General features: G+C 37.8%; 1 protein-coding gene across 1 annotated transcript in view; it reads left to right on the top strand.

Moving 5' to 3' along the window:
* Window positions 1-17,766, top strand: part of MAST4 (microtubule associated serine/threonine kinase family member 4) — a 292,007-nt gene that overhangs the window by 244,324 nt on the left and 29,917 nt on the right. The window contains exons 12-15 of the mRNA XM_054002715.1: window positions 478-579; window positions 5,184-5,316; window positions 11,058-11,125; window positions 13,495-13,580. Coding sequence (XP_053858690.1) covers window positions 478-579; window positions 5,184-5,316; window positions 11,058-11,125; window positions 13,495-13,580 — 389 coding nt within the window. The remainder of the gene's footprint in view (window positions 1-477; window positions 580-5,183; window positions 5,317-11,057; window positions 11,126-13,494; window positions 13,581-17,766) is intronic.

The following is a 17,766-nucleotide window of genomic DNA, read 5'->3' as shown; positions in this document are numbered from 1 at the left end:
CATTTTCCTGTGACTGACCAAAAGAGAGTATGAATTTGGGAGAGATGTTGCTTATATCTGTTACTATTATTTATGTTAGTTTTCATTTCAGCCTAATATTGTTAACAAATTGAGGCACAACCTGCACATATAGATCTCTGTTGATCCGTATTGATACATTGTATCCATTTGCAAAACTGGTGGTAATAATACTGTGTAAGCTAAAGAAATAAGAAAAAAAAAAAAAAGAAATAGGTATTTGTTGTCTGTTGTAGGCACTTTTGTTGTTACAGTTAGAGTTGTTAGAGTTTTAAAGCTCAGATTATTTGAACAGAAGTTACAGTGTTTCTCAGATATTTGTTATCTCTGCTGGCATCTTGAATTTGATGCACGATTTGTATCAAGTACATGCTTCAAACCCTAGAGATGTCCTAAATATCACTGCTTTCCTAAGAGTGCATTGAACGTGATTTGGTTTAATGTGACTTTATCTTTTAGGCGCAAGAGCGATCAGAGAGTGGAGAAATGGCATTTATTAAACAACTTGTTCGAAAAATCTTGATAGTTATTGCTCGTCCTGCTCGCTTACTGGAATGCCTGGTAAGGTCATGCTTACTATGTTTTCACTTAGTGTTTTTCACTTAGTAGTGCAGGCAGTTCTCTGATTTAGTATTCAAGGCTCTTTACAACTGATTTTTGGAACATGTCAAACAGTGTGGTGAGGCTTCATTGTGTGTGAAATCCTTTCCACTTCTGTTATTGGATATAGTATACTGGCAGGACCCTCCTGCAGTTTTGTTTGATTCCCTGCTATTGCAGATACTATGGTATAGAATCCCTTTCATCAGCTGAGGAAGCTGCTATTTAAAACCAGTTGGCTTTTTCAGTTGTTTTGTTAGACTTCTCTATTTCTTGGGAAGACTGTTCCGGAATTGTTATTGCTTGGTGGTTTTCTCATTTCTTAACAGTTTCATAATTTTGTTGCACTTAACAGCTGCCAGAACTATAAACAGCTTGAGGTCAGCTCTGCAGTACCTGATCTGGTGATAAAATCAGCAGAGGGATTAGGCTGTCTGGATACACAGGTAGTTGGTGTTATACTGGGGACCAGAGGAGCAGAAGAATTGATTTATTTATGCATGAGCATAGCAGCGATGTTGCCAGACTGGATTAGTTTGTATGTGCCGTGTGGGTGTGTTTCTCCTTTTCTTGCTCATGCTGTGGGAGCTGGGATGGCTCAGGTGCAGGAAGTTGCTCCTACACACAGTCTGCTTCAGTTGTTCAGTTGAACTAATAAACACTTGCAGAACACAGTGTACACAGGAGGATGGTGTAGACACCCAAATACCATGCCAGAGCCAGCCTGAGTCCAAAAGGCCTGGCAGGCAGCCTGAGCTGATTTTGAGCCACTCTGCTTGCCAATATAAGATCACTGTTGATGCTGCATACAACTATTTGAGGCTGGCAGGCCTTAGGTGGAAGCCAGCCGGCTGCTAGACTCAAGTTATGCCTGAAATTGTCATAACTGCATTTGCGTCACACTGAATCTGAGCTAGTACACGAGCTAGTAAGTCTTTCCAACCTGATTTTGGCTTTGTGTTGAATGCCTTCATCTGTGGCACTGTTAATCCATACCTTGCCTCATTCAGCCATGGACATTTTGAGAGCTGCCTTTATTTTGGTTTTGAAACACCAAGTCTCAGTGTTCCCAGTTGCTTTTTTCGTTCGTGATTTGCAGTTCAGAAAGAATCTAAAAATAAGATATGTGCTCTGAATTAGCATGAAAGAGATGAGAGATGTTTAAAAAAAAAACAACCAAAACAAACAAAAAGGAAGGCTTTAGAGATAAGAACATCTTAGCATGTCCTGCTTCTGCCATTGAATCCAAACTTGTTTTACTTCTTCTCCCTGAGAAGTTCATTCCATGTCTAATGTGTTGTTCCCTGCTCTGTTTACAGGGTTTATATGTTTCTCCATATCATCCAGTTCCTCATAGCCTTGTTTTTCCCTTTCTGGTTTGCATCCTTCTCTGTTACCATACGTGCAGAAATGCTCTTAACTACATATTGTAGGCAGTCAGATCAAGACTTGTTAATAATACTTTACATCCTTCCATTACAGGCTTGCTAGCTTTCTCCCATCAACCCTTGCTCCCAGCATCATCATTCTGCGTGAGCTTTCTAATTGAAGTGGTGGAGTGCATCCAGTGAAGGGCAGCAAGACTCATGAAGGGTCTAGAAAATGTATCTAGTAACAGCTGAGGGAGCTGGGTTTGTTTAGTCTCAAGAAGAGGGCACCTTATCACTCTTACAGCTCCCTGAAAGTAAGGTGCCACGTGGGAGCTGGTCTCTCCTACAGTGCCTGCAGTACTACAGGAAATAGCCTTAAACTGAGACAGGGGAGATTCAGATTACATACTTGAAAATTTTTTTCCCCTGTTAGAGTGGTCAGGCATTGGAATAGGTTGTATAGGTGGAGTTACCTGGAGGTGTTCAAGAGGTGTTTGGATCTCATGCTGGATGAGGGTTCAGTGGTTTAGAGGTTACAGTGGTGGTGCTGGGTAGATGATTGGACTGAATTATCTTAAAGATTTCTTTGAACCATGATGATTCTGTGGTTCCAATTCAAGTTCTCTCTCGGTGGTCTATTTGCCTATTAGCTTAATCTCCCTAAGTGCTAAATTTTAATGGAAGCTAGTCACTCTGTTCATTTAGTTCTCACTTTCTGCCACCAGGATTTTATCCTAGGCTACTTGCTCTGCCATATCTTTCAAGTAGAGTGATGTGCATCCTGCACCCCTCTTTTTGCTGGGCATGCTGTTATGAGTGGAAGAACAGTGGTGCAAAGTCCAGATGTGACTGTGTCTCATAATTGAGTTTCAGAGCAGCAGGCAGGGAAAGCCAGCACAGCTTGCTTCTAGTGTTCTCACTTAAAACAGGATCTTCAGGAGGCTTAAACTGGATTGTGACAACCCTGGATTGTATGTTTCTACATATACAGGTAGCTTGAACAAATTTAGGTGTATAGTCATACAACAGTACATTTTTCACGCAAGAAGATGTTAAACCTAGATCATAAACATGATTGTAAACTTAAAGAAACAGTATTTTTTTTCTGTAGCATCTCTCTGGTAGCTTCTGAATATTACTGTGTGGTATTTTAGAATATCTATCTGAAATAGATACTAGGTGTGGAAAACTTCACCCTCTGTAAGGAAGTTCATAAAATCTTAGGAAAAAATTCCAGCTTTGTGGTCATCAGACATTTCAGATACCATGCAGTAAAGCTGTCAGTTTTCTGATGGTAGTCTTGTCTCAGGTGCTCATAGCATGTGAAATCCTATTTTACTTTTACTTGATAATCATATGAATAAAGGTTTTACATAAAGTTTCATATGTTGTAAGAGCTACTGCCAATTATTTAAATATTTTTTCTCCATTTGTACATGGAAAATTAAATGCAGAGTTGGAAGTGAAGATCAGAAAATAAATTAATTGCTTCTCATTATTTGGACCTGTATATATATGTATGTGTCTTCAGAGAGTTGTACACACAAACACACACACACACTTGTATGATTAAATTACCTGTTTTGAAATTGCCTTGTCTTGCTAGTAAGTGGAGGAGAAGCTGTATATCTGTCACTGCAGCAGGTCAGGAGATGGGAATGTTTTCATTACAAAAGTAAATAGAAATCTTGGCACACAATATCATGCTGTTGGCTGCTTTAGTGCCAAGGAGTAACATATAAGAGATACAGCTGGGGATGGCATGTAAGATGAGGAGAGTGAGACTGAAATAGCATGTACTGTTTAGTTATTGGTTCAGATTTTTGGGCAGGTTTGCATCATCCTGTGACTTTGGGCTAAAGTAAGGCAGCTTGGACAGTTGATGGGTTTGTGGTTAAGTCTTTTGCAGTAGGTTGTACATGATGAAGACTGTTTCATGACACATGTAAAACTAATATTGTTTCCATAAGACTGAAAATTCTAAAGATATTTTATTTCAGACATGCTGAAACTCCTCCTTTTAGCTGCAGCAGTTTTGATGCTTGCAAAATGAAGCATGGTATCAAATTTCTCAAGCTGCCTTCTTGGTCGGGATGTTGACTTTCCAAGGCCTGAGTAGCCTGAGGATCTAGGACAGGACCCTTATGACTCAACATGTAGTCTGAAATGCCATGGAGTTATGTTTGGCTGCAAAACACTCAGAAAATTAGCTATCTTGGCAGTTTGCCTGGCTTCTACAAGTATTTGTGACAGAGCTGACCTACTGGAGGAAAAAGTCTATTTTGTTACCTTAATGACTGATGCCTATCACTCTGTTAATGATTGCACCTATAGTCACCAACACCTTGAAGGATGCAATAACCATGAGCAGATGTTTTGGTATGAATTCATGCCAGTAGAGAGAAAAATTGTTTTTAAAAATCCCACTCACATTGCTTTAATAATCTTCTTTGCTCCTTTCAATGTATCTTTTTATACTCTATAAAGGTAGTAAAATAAATGTATTTCCAATGGACTTGGGCATAGGTAGCATTTTGAGTTTCTATTTTTTTTGTTCATTTTTGTTCCTTGTTGAAGCTTACCTTTTTGGTATGCTAAAAAATGATAGTTGTAATATATTTAGTTCCCACAGGAGAATGTTTAATTTCTGAATTTGAAACAACTGGATCAATGAAGCTCAGATTTTTTAAATCAAGTTCCAATTTTATCTTCATTCTAAAGTTAGTGATATTTTAAATGGTATTTTCCATAAAACACAGCGCATATATACTGATTAGAAATACTTGAAATTAATACTGCAGAAGTAAAAAGTGTAGTGTAATATATTTACATAGTTCCAGTGGATTTTTATAAGTGAACACATGCAGGGAGATAGACTTCTCTCTTTGAAATCTTATTTTTGCTGCTTATAGGTAATTTCGCTCAGTATTACATGAAGTTTTGATGGCAAAGAACATAATATTTATATAAAGTATTGCTCTAAAATAGTGACATGCAATTCTGTTGCTTACATCATGTTACACTGTATAAGAATCGGACTAGATTAATAGACTACTAGTAGTGGAATAAAGAGGTATTGTTTTTAGTAGGAACATGCCATAGATGTAGAGTTAGGAGAAGCAAAGGAGCTTTTTATGTTAGACCCTAAGGAACCAGTTTCAACAGAGAAAATGATGATGATTATTTTTCCTCTAGGAATTTGATCCCGAAGAGTTTTACTATCTTTTGGAAGCAGCTGAAGGCCATGCTAAAGAGGGGCAAGGCATTAAAACAGACATTCCTCGATACATTATTAGCCAGCTGGGCTTAAATAAAGATCCTCTGGAAGGTAAGTGAATCTCCTGGTATAGGTTTCTAGGTTCTTCCTTCTCAATGTGTTCTGTCATTCTGATAAACTGTATGTACCTGAAAACGGTCAAGATAAAGATGGTAGCAGAGCATTTTCTGACTTGCACTGTACGCTCACAAGCTCAAACACATTTAAAAGGCCATCTCTTCTGAACAGGATTTTTTATTTTGCAAATATCATTCACAAATAGTATCAATGATCCTACTCATCTTCTTCCAGCCTGACAATGCAACTTCCTCTTTGCTGCTCTAGCTGAAATTTACTGGGATAATTTGATGGTGACTGTTACCTAAGCACAGTTATAAAGAGCCCTTGGTTGAGCTGTTGTTTGCCTTTCAATGCTCCCAGGTTCCTTCATCTTGGTGTCTCTGAGAAGACTATTCCATTAATTTTCTGTGTAATTTGAGTCCATGCTGGGGGCTTTTGTAGGGAGAACTTAGGTTCCAGTGGAGTTATTGTCACTGCAGAATTTTTCTTTACTGTGAGAGTGGTGAGACACTGGAACATGTTGCCCGAAGAAGTGGTGGGTGCCCCATCCTTGGAAATGTTTAAGACTGGATGGAATGGGGCTCTGAGCAATGTGGTCTAGCAAAAGGTGACATGGTAACACACCTAGTTGATTGGGGAAGCCAGCTGATGGTTGTCTACTGTATTTCAGTAAAGCTTTCAGTACTGTCTCTCACAGTGTCCTGCTGGACAAAATGTCCAGCACACAGCTGGATAAACAGATCACATGATGGGAGAGCAGCTGGTTCACGGGTCAGGCACAAGGGGTTACAGTGAATGGGGTGACAGAGTGGTGATCTGTCACTAGGGGGGTTCCATGGGGCTCCACCTTAGGCTCTGTTCTCTTCAATATCTTCAGAATTATTGGGCAGAAGACTGGGAGGGATTCTAAGACAGGTCACAAATGATACAAAACTGGGAGAAACTGTTGACTCAAAGGCAGAGAGGCCCTGCAGAGAGACCTTGACAAATTAGAGGGCTGGGCAATCATCAACCATATGAAATTGGCTGATGATTTCTCTCAACGGGATAAAGTGCCAGATTCTGCACTGGGGCTGGGGCAGCCCTGGATGTACAGACAGACTGGGGAATGAGAGGCTGGACAGCAGTGACATGGAAAGGGCCCTGGGGTTCTGGTCCATGGCAAGTTGAACATGAGCCAGCAGTGCCCTGGCAGCCAGGAGGGTCAAGCGTGTCCTGGGGGCATCAGGGACAGCATCACAGCCAGGCAAGGGAGGGGATTGTCCTGCTCTGCTCTGCTCTGGGGCAGCCTCACCTCGAGTGCTGGGGGCAGCTCTGGGTGCTACAGCATAAGAAGGACGGTACTGGAGAGTGTCCAGCAAGGACATGGAGGCGGTGAAGGACCTTGAGGGGAAACCATATGAGGAGAGGCTGAGGTCACTTGGTCTGTTCAGCCTGGAGGAGACTGAGAGGAGATCCCATTGCAGTTACAACTTCGTCACAAGGGAAAGTAGAAGGACAGATACTGATGTAGTGACCAGTGACAGGATCTGTCTGAAGGAAATGGCCTGAAGTTGTGTCAGCAGGGGAGTTAAGTTGGATATCAGGAAAAGGGTTTGTCACCTGGAAGGTGGCTGGGCACTGGAACAGGCTCCCCAGGGAAGTGGTCACAGCACCAGCTTGATGGAGTTCAAGAAGCATTGAACAAGGCTCTCAGGCACATGATGTGACTCTTGGGGGTGATCCTGTGCAGGGCCAGGAGCAGGACTTCATCATCCTTTTGTGTCCCTTCCAGCTCAGCAGATATTGTGATCCTGTGTCCCAGCCTCTGGTGGAAGTCTTAGAACAAGATGATCTTCAAGATATTTTCTAACCCAAGGCATTCTATGGTTCTTTGAAGGACAGCATTGAAAAAACTAAAATTACTTCTCTATCCTAGCTAGATCACCTTCTTTGCCACCCTGAGACCAGGTTCTAACAATGGTGACAAATAGAAATCAGTTCATTGTATTCAGTGCTGATTCTGCAATTTGGAAGAAATTAGCAGAAATGCCATAATGGAAAAATGGTCCTAGCTGGTGCCAGTTAGCTTGTCTACTATGTTATCAACCAGGACCCAGAAAGGCCTTGATAACAAAGAATCCTAGCAAAAAACTATGATAAACCTTTTTTTTTTTTTTGCTAGCTTTCATGATGTAAAATCACATGTTGTTAAATCAAGAAGTAGTATATTGTGTTTTAAAACCCTTCTGCTGAACTAAAGCAGAAGTTCAGCACTGCCAGTTGTGTCAGGAATTTGGTTAGCTCTAATTCAGTTAGACTGAGTATTGTTACAGATGACATTAATGTTATATTAACAGACCTAAAGAAAGACAAGCCTATTATTAGTCCACTTCCTACCTTCCTCATCCAAATTTAGTAATATTTTTTGTCTGCAATACAGATTAACATCTTTGATGCTTTTTGTTTATATTTGGACTGCAGCAAAGGAAGCCAGACAAATTGGGAAAATATACATATTTTTTCCCCTTTGGTTTTAAAAAGATCAAGAAGTATTGAAATTCTCTGCAAGATAAAGCATTGTCTTCTGGATTTGGTGAGCTGTTGGTCTGTCCTAAACTGACAATTCATCAGTTCTTCACTGATTAAGTATGCAAGATTTAATTTGGAGCGTGGGTTGAGAGCTTTGTATTATTGACTCTGGTTCTGCCAGTTGAACCTTATCTTTCTCATTGGCTCTTCCTGGCCACTTGGATAAAACTAGTCAAGAATCTGTTACTACCCATGTTTAATAACAACTTTGAATTTTTTTTTGGACAGTTTGTGGTAAGAGAGGTCTAGAAACAAATGCCCATATATAAATAAGGAATCCTGCTTCCTTTAACTGAGTATTTGTTTTATGGGAGCATACTTCATCTAAGACACATCTTACTGTATTTCATAAATGGAGTATTAATGAATATAACAAACTTCGACACATTCAGATGATAATTGAAATGTTTGGTTTTGTTTTTTTTTTTCTGAAGGAAGAATTGGTCTGTGTGGTTTGCTAGTAAATACTGAGGGGTGTATAACATATGGACTACTGATTTTTGTTTCAGTTGGAGATTTGAGCAATTGAATTATTTAGTGTTTTGTTTTAAAGATTAATGTATATGAGTATTTGTAATAGGTAATTTAGGCCATCTGATTTGTGTTAATGCTTTCCTCCCACACTCCAAAAAAAGTAATATTTATAAGCAGTATAAATCACTGTGCAATGACTTCTTAAATGATCTAGTTTTAACGTTAATGGGTGTCTATATATATAGGGATGCAACTTAAGCAAAAATGAAATACGGGCACTATGGGTTTATGCCCTGGAATTAATGGGAGCACTGTATTCATTACTGTAAAAATATTATGGGAAGATCATCCTCAAGAATTTTAAAGCCCTTTTATGTAAAAATAGAAGATTTTTAAAAAGCAGAACCAAGTTTTTCAAAAAAAAAAGTGCACCTTAGTAGCACTACTTACTTATCCTGTAACACAGAATTATATTTTCAACCCAGATGTTAAGTTTGTCTTCAGTGTTCATAAATATTCTTGCAAAGGACTCTCTTCCATCTGCAGGGAAAAGCAACCTACTTTAGATCTTTCCCTACCTGCCTCCTATGTTTGCTATCATAACTGTAGTGTCTTTTCTTTGAGTGAAATGATGCTTGTATTATTTGGAGATAATGCTAGATAAATTTATACTATACTGAAAGCAATACCACGACAGATTCATCACTTGGCAAAGAGTGGTGGCTGCATTTCTGAAGAGTTCCCTGGGAGAAATTTTTCCCCATGTTTTTTAAATTACCATCTTTACCTTTTTGAATCATGAGTCTTCAGAAAAGGTTTAAATCAATGGAAGAAAAAGGAGAGATGTTTAATGGTATTTAAATGAGTTTGAAAAATCTCTTCAGGCACTGCAAAATGGTCCCATAGCTCCCTGTTTTGAAAGCTGACTTTTGGTTCCATCCCATTAGTACCTACTGCTTGCAAATAATATGGATTTCTCAGTTAATGGTTATTTTGCGGAAGTTTTGTTTCAAAAAAGATTACTTTAATTTGCTATATATGAAAGTAATTTCAGTTGAGAAGGCTGTCAAAGTATATTATTCCAGCTAGCTTGGTTCTCGTCTGTACAATAAAGATTTCATTAACACTTCTATTCTAAAACCTCCATGTTCACAAAACCATAATTTTAGATTGGAAAATCCACTTCAGGTTCAGCCTGTATAATTTTTTTCCTTCAAGATTTTGTTTGTTCTAGTAGGATATTTTTCACTGTTTATTGACTTAATTTTTGGAATATTTTTTTAGCTTCTTTAACACTTGAGAGATCTGTTTGGATTTTGAAGTGACATTCTAATTTCTTCTGTTTCTTACAGTTATCACATGTTTTGGTTTGTATGGTAGTTACAAATGAGAGTTACTCCTTAAATTTTTAGCTGTTCCAACAGAAAATTATGTATGTGGTTAATTTGCTTTTAAAAATTTCAGTAAGTTTGCAGAGCATTTCACTTGTAATAATAATTTATTTTTATATAGAAAAATCCAATTTAGGTATTCTGTGTGAATATTCAGTTATATTTTGTAGTCACAAATTCAGTTAGCAGTCCTGAGATAAAAACTAATTTTGCAAATTTTAGATGGTCTTATTTCTGATTCCCAGCACGTAATTGTGATAAAATTTGCATCTTTGGCTATGTAGGATATATAATTAAATATAATATAAATTAATATTATGGTTGCTGGGGTCTTTTAGTGACTGGCTGTCCTGTTTGGCTTTTTTTACCCAGATGAATTCTTGGTTACTACCCACCCTGAAGAACAGGCTGGGCTTAGGACCTCTGCAGCATAGGTTGACCCTGGCAGGGACAACCTGATAGAGTTGTAGGCTCCTAAAATCTTACTTTCTCAGAGAATTCATCTGTGTTAGTGACTCTGTAAATGATAAGCTTCCATGAAAATGGCTTTTAGCTTGTTCTGGTAGGCTTATCAGCATTTCTTTGTAGAAGAAGCAAACTATTTAGAGTCCATCTTAGGTCTAAACTAGAAGCTTTTGCTGAAACTGTGAAGGATGGGGCCTACTGTTAACACCTCAGAGGCTGAGATCCTCAGGAGTTTTAGCAGATTAGTGCTGTCTTCCCTTAGCTCTCAGTTTGCACACAGCTCTTGGAATTCCCAGGTCTCAGTAGTGAAAACAGTACTGCTCTTCACTGCTCTTCATTGCTTTATGGCTAATCTTCATTGCTTCAGTGGAAGATTATTACATAGCCACTGAATAGCAAGTCTTCATTTACTGAGTGGATTTTTTAATATATGCTTGGAGATGCCCTTAAAGTTATTTGTTATTTGCTATTTGTTATTTGAAAGTTATTTGCTACAGGAGTGGTTTTGTTTTGTCTGTTTGGTTTTTTTTCTTGTTTTGTTTTGTTTTTTTTTTTTCTTTTCTTTTTTTTTTTTTTTGTGGTTTTGTTTTTTGTTTTTTGGTTTTTTTTTAGTGGGGTTTTTGGTTTGGTTGGTTTTTTTGGGGTTTTGTTGGATTTGTTTGTTTGTTTTTTGTTTTGTTTGTTTTCAATTTTTTTGGTGTTTTGGTATTTAAATTTTTTTAAATTTTCTATTAAATATTCCAAAAAGATGTCACTTCTCACGTTTTCTGTGCTTCATTTAGTTTTGTATTTTCCATAGTTTAAAATGAAGATTTTAATTTTTCTTTCCAGAAATAGCTCAGCTAGCTAATTGTGACAGTGGGACAGCAGAACCTTTGGAAGCGGATGAATCAATAAATGTAAGCTTCCCTGTTATGTTGTTGCTTTTGCTGAATGTGAACAAGGAAAATCTGGTGTGTTCTCCCAACCCTGCCTGTTCTGTTTTCTCCTGGTATGTGTGAACAGATTGATTAACTTGGTTAATACTCACACTAACTCTGTGAAGCTCTTCAGACAGAAGGCTTTCAAAAGGTCTAACCAAGCTTTCTACCTATTTTCCTAGACATCTCAGTGTCTTCATCTTCCACAGAGTTAGTGTTTACTATATGGCGATAACTTTACCACGAAATCCACCCTTACTTTCTTTTTTTCTATTCAGTCAATGTATTCCTTTTTCTTTTAGAAGTATTGGTAAGCTGTCTAATAAAATAATGTATTTTAAAGAGATTTTAAAACAATCCATTCACAGAGGCAGCTAATGATCAAATTGAGAGATTCTGAACAGATCCAGTGAAGGGACAAGGAAGAAATGAGTATACTAGCAAAGAGCCTGGATTCGGGAAGTTAGTTTACAGTTGGAAGGGTTGTACATCATTCTTCTGAATCTGTGTTCAAAAACACTTGCCTACAGCAATGGGTATCTTGCAGTAATATTTTATTAGATGTTTGCTCAGGATGACAACAGAAAAGCAAGTTGGACACGTTGATTGTGAACTTAAATGCAAATATTTTAAATTGTTATTTTTAAAAGTTGGTTCTTACACCTTGTATTTCAGTCAACAGAGTAGATGAAATTCCTTCAATTTAGTCTTGATTTTCAGAGCCAAGTGGATAGCAAAAAACAGAGCAGTTTCAGGGGATGTCTAGGTAATTCAGTGACAAGTATTTACAAGTATTAACAAATGTTAATACCTGTAACAAGTATTAACAAGTATTTACAAATATTAGCAGGCATGGATTATCTGCTGGACCTGCTCAGATACATAACAGAAAAGACATCGTTCTCTGGTACATGTCATGTTATATTGGGATATTTTCTAATAATTGGCAAAGTGCCACTTATGAAGGATTCTGTAAATGGCAAGAAGGTATTTCTTATTCTGCTGCTTTCATTCATCTTCATTTAAAATACTTTATTAGACCTGAGCAGCATTTACTGATAAATTGGAGAAAGGACAGAATAACTAGAAGGCTTAAGGGAAGTGCCAAAGTATTTAACTGAATCTAAGGTGCAAAGTGGCTTAGTATTAGCTAAGCAATTGACATTGTGAAGTTATTTGTGTTGTGTAAATGCTGAAGAAATACAGAAAGGATAATGTGGTATAATAAAGGAATGTAAATAGGGTATATGATGAAATCAGTCAAGAAAACTATAGAGGGAATATTTGGAAACATCTCAAAATGTAGCTGTGGAATAAACACACATGGGCAGTGACAGGAAACATAACTTTCAAGTACAGGACTGCTCACAATCATCATAAATAGCAATCAGGAAGAATCCTGTACTGGCAGACAAGTGGGCTGAACAATTTAGTAAGTCCTTTCTGTCAGTTCCTGTGTAGTTCAGTATATTAACATTTTCACTAGTCTTGCACTGAATATTTTTTAGCAAGTATTTAATTGAAAATGTTTCAACCAGCTCTACGTTCAACTTCCAACTGTTACTAAACTGCCTGGGTAAGGATCATGGAATTTCTTGGAGATTCAAAAGACATTTGAAAAAGATCTTGTGGGTTTGCAAGTCTGCATTTGGAGTCCCATGCCTTCATCTTTTCCCCTTCAACCCCCATTCTAATTCACACATCTTCAAGATTAATTAAAAAATTAAAACTAGAAAAAAGGTTTTGCCATACTCAGGGCAACTTGGTTTTAAAAAAATTCTGACAAAGTAGATTAAAGTGACCTCTTTAGGGGTAGAACTAATGCATTTTTATTTTCCATCTTTCTCTCTTTCATTTTGTCTCTTTTCACCGTCCTCCCTATTATATCACACTCTGTCCTAACATTAGTTTGAAGTGTGCCCAGTTTATTTGAGTGAACAAGGGCTCATCAACAGTTCATTGCTACCAGCTGTAATACAAAAGTCAGATTTACGAGACTGGGAAGGCAGTGTCCAACAAATGACATGTGGAATTCACAGAAGTCCATGACTCAAGATAAGTAATTGAGTCCATGTCTCAATTGCCAGTAACTACCAGAAGCCTTTGTGACTGTAACCTGTGCATGGAGAGAAATGGACAGTTTGCTGCAGTGCAGCAGATTCCTGTTTGATGAAAAAGCAGCCCTTGGTCCCTCTCTGTGTTGGCTATGTGGCTGGCTGTCCAGAGCTTTTACCTGGTTCATCAGTGTGACAGCCTGGTGATAGCTGGTTTTTGTTTCGGTTTTTTCCCCCCAGTTTTGAAAAAAAGTATTGTATTAACTTTGTTCATTCTCACCTCTTACTTTGAAGAGCTCTAATACCTCGCTGAAGCTGCAGAGGAAACCTCGGGAAAGTGATTTTGAAACAATTAAACTGATTAGTAATGGAGCTTATGGGTGAGTAATCTGACTGTGACAGCTTTTTTGCATTTTAGTTTTGCTCAATTTCCCATTATTTCTTATTTCAGAGGTCTTTGTGTGAGGGAATGAGTTTGCACCCTGCTTTTTTAATTTTGTATTCTTGTTTTGTTACTCGTATTTTAAGTTGACAAGGTTTTGGGAAGTTTGCTAGGCAGTAATGTATTACTCTGTACTGCAGTAAATTGAAGTTCTGAATATTACATCAGAAAAGATTTTTCAGAATCAGATAGCATGCCAAAGATGAAATGTGAATAAATCAAAGGGCAGATTTAAGCTCAACTTTTTAATACTGTGTTTATGCAGATGTGCGAGAGAATTATATGTAGGGAGATAGATTGATAAAAATGAGTGCTTACTTGACCTAGAAGTATCATTGCAATAGAAACAAATTTCCTGAAGTAGGGCAACAGTGTTTTGTTACTTTGTGGATGCTATTCTAGTTCTCAAATTTTGACCAATTAGCTTTAAAGGAATTGCTGTTTCTTGATTTGTTTCTGGATACTTGGAGAGTGCACAGCTTACTGCCTAGTGATACGTAAGTCATCTGAAGATATCCTAGAAAACCAAGAGAAAATTCAGGGTCTCTAAACGAACACAGAATATTTTCTGGAAGTACTGTGCAGTGGTGGTGTCTGTCTTCAGTCCCCTCTTCTGATCCTGTACTATTGGTTAGATCCTTGTTTGGCTCCTCCTCTGCACTGAAATGTGTCGAGACAGGAGCTATTCTATGTATCCTGCAGGAACAAGAGGGATGTAAACTGGCTGAAAAAAGAGAGGTTTCTGTCTTGAGGTGAGGAGCCCACTGCAAATGAGCCAGTGTCACAGCCTGGCAGAGGAGGAGGGTGGTGCTTCTTTCCAGCACAGACCCCATTAGATTGACTCTGCTTGAGGTGGGAAGTGGCAGCAAGCTGCTAGGACTGAGCACTCTTTGAAGGGATCTTTGACATAGGAGAAAAAGCACCTGCAATCTACCCAGTAGAGTTTTGTGGGCCTGCTGAATGGCCTGAGACTGTTGGGCTCTCTCTGATGAAATTTAGTTAAAGATAGCCATGAGCTCTGGAACAGGAGGCATTTAGTACTGCCTAGACTGTTGGCCATGGTAGCTTGTATGGAGGCCACTTGTGTCCAAGACATTTTTTCATAACTCAGCAAAAATCCCAAGCAAAATAGTATATTCTGCATTAAAGTTATAAAAATATCCAAATACAGTTTCTCACTAGTCAAGCTCTGCTCAATTAATTTTCTCAGAACTTCTTCACAGACAAACTTTCTTCTTACCATATCTCACCTTCTCCCAATTACTCCAGTATCTCAAAAGCCTGCCTCTCAGCAGTTAGCAGTAGATGCTACTCCCCTCCCTGGCTGCACCCCTTTCTCCTTCCCTTGGCAGATGTTAAGTCCCCTACATTCCTCTCTTTGTCTCTTTTTCTTACTGGAAAATAAAAGGAACTGTGTGGGGTAGGCCCTTGTTGGAGAAAGGGGTATCAAGAGTCCCTGAACCTTTCTCAGTTACGAACAGTTTTCAGATGCTGAGGGATGGGGAGAAGAATGAACAGCTGCAGCTCAGCATACAGCAGAGTGAGGCCTGGCACCTGAAGGCAGAGGTTCAATAGACCTATGTGTGCCTCTTGCTTCATAGGTGTTACAACCAGAGGGAAGCTCAAAGAGCCATTAAGAAATACAGACTGGAGACAACTGTCCACCTGAAACCAGAGACAAAAAGGGATCTGCAAAGATGGAAAAGAACAGATGAAAAACAATTGTCTTCTGTGGCACACACTTACAGTCTTCATGTTTGTGGCAGGGAAAAACAAGGCTTATTGGTTATCTTTTAAATGCCAGTAATACACAAAATTTGCAAAGCAATGCTGTGAAATTGGATGAGACCATGGTCAATATTTGAAGAAAAGAAAGGTGCTAGAGAATAATCAGCTTGGAGTATATCCAGATTCTTCATAAATCATTATTTTCATTAGCAAGTGTAAAAACAGGGGTAGGCTGCCAGGTTATAATGCTGTAGTATTAGTGGAAATTGAAAAGCTCATCACTTTAGTAGAGTCATATTACTTCCATCTTTAAGGAAGTGATAACAAAGTAGATTTTGTTTTTTTGTTTTTTTTTTTTTGTTTTTTTTTTGGTTTTTTTTGGTTTTTTTTTTTTGTTTGTTTGTTTTTGGTTTTTTTTTGTTTTTTTGTTTTTTTTGTTTTTTGTTTTGTTTTTGTTTTTTTTTCTTTTAAATGATTACTTAGAAGAAAAATCAAAAATGAGAAAACAGTCTGTAGTTGGTTGACTCTGGCTGGATTCCTGGCACCTGCCAAAACTACTCTGTCACTCTCGTCAACTGGATGTGGGAGGGAAAATAAAAAGAAGGGTTCATGTGTTGAGATAAAGACTGGGAGAGATCAGTCTTTAAATACCATTATGGGCAAAACAGACTGGAATTTGGAATATTAATTGAATTTATTGCTAACACACTTCCATGGGATGCAGTTCTTCAGGCACAGCTTGTTGCTGTGTGGGCCACTGCCAGGGTCACAAGTTGTACCAGGAAACCTACTCCACTGTGGGCTCCTGTAGTCCTTGCACTACCAAAACCTTGCTATGCAAACCCAATACATGGAGAAGGAAAGAAACACAGTGAAATGTGAGACAATAAATTTCTAAAAGTGTTCAGTCACTTTAAAAAGTGATTTTAGCACCTGTACAATACTGTCAGTTGAGGAGGCCTGTGCTTCTAAGTTCTCTAGGATATGATTTTTTCAAAACTATCTGTGTGCTTGAAAATCTCTGCTATGTAAGACAGACTGTAAAATCAACAGACCATTTTTCTAGTCTTTACTAAAGTAGGGTTTTCTTTTTGCTGTTGGCAGCAATACAGTTGATGGTTTATTTACTCAAAAGTTATGGTCAAGTTTAAAGGAAAACACATCAAGATAACCTAAATGCTGTGTAACCCATATATGAAATGGAGTGTAATAAGCCAGTAATACCTATTTCTTGTGAACATAAAGCAAAAAACTATGCTGAAGGCATTTATTGTAGTTTATTTACCAGTACAAGTAGTTAAAACAAAAGTTATTGTTGTTAGGGTACAGCAATTGTATTTTCCCTCCTATGTTTTTCCAGGCCATTAATTTTTTGAAACAATCTAAGTGTATGTGAATTCTGCCTGTGATTCATTTATTCATTCTCTAAAATATGTCAGTGGGCATATTTTGTGTTATGACTTACTAAAGCTGCAGTATGTTGTTGTAATATTTTACTTATTTTGAGGCTATAATGGAGGGTTTAAATCTAAACTAATTAAAGAAAACCCTATAACATTCTTTTCTTTTGCTGTGGTGTTTTTGCCTTTATTAGTGAAATGGAAAGCTTTGATTACTTGACAGGGTAATTGTTGGTCTTGGCATGTTATAGCAGAGATTTGTCAGATGCATTAAATTTGATGAGTTTAAATAAAAACTGTTGGTTTTGTGAAGGCTTGAGTAAATATCTTAGCAGTTCTCTGCTTTTAATTGATTGGGTAAACTGATCTGTAGTGCAATTAAATGACTGTATAGTATATGAGGTGGTGTAGATTAGTAGATGAGGCTTTTGGGAATGGCTAGGAATATACAAGAAGTTAAACAAGCTGTGAATCAGTAAATGTGTAGGATTCTGGCCAAGTCGTTAATGACTTCACAAGCTGTCTATCTGATTTTGTTCAGCCAGACAAAACTCATATTTCCCGAATTCTAAAATTTTACTGCAATCTCAACAACATTTTTTTCCACATTTCAGCTTTGAGAGGTAGCAGGTAGTAGTCTTCCATCTCTTCAAGTTAGCATCAGCCTAGGTTCCTGAAACAATTCAACAAAATAAAAATTACATTTGATTTCAGGGAAGCAAGTGATGTTAGTTCAATATCTCTTCAATATATAACTGTATCAGTTTAAAGCAAATACGTGATACCACTTTTGCTCCTCTCTGGAATGCTTTTAGTTTTGCAGGGATGGTAATGTCAGTATGTACATGACATATTGGCTAATGGTGTTGCTTGATAAATTAAAAAACTCAGAAGTAATGTATCTTGAGCAGCTGCTGCATGAAATTTGTGAGTAGTGCTTCTGTCCCTTCTCCACTTTGTTGATAGTACTTGCTCATGTATTATTATGTTTGGAAC

This window comes from Vidua macroura, chromosome Z (assembly GCF_024509145.1).
Source record: "Vidua macroura isolate BioBank_ID:100142 chromosome Z, ASM2450914v1, whole genome shotgun sequence".
Lineage (NCBI taxonomy): Eukaryota > Metazoa > Chordata > Aves > Passeriformes > Viduidae > Vidua > Vidua macroura.
Note: the sequence above shows the minus strand (reverse complement) of the source record. Positions and strands in the feature narration are given on the sequence as shown.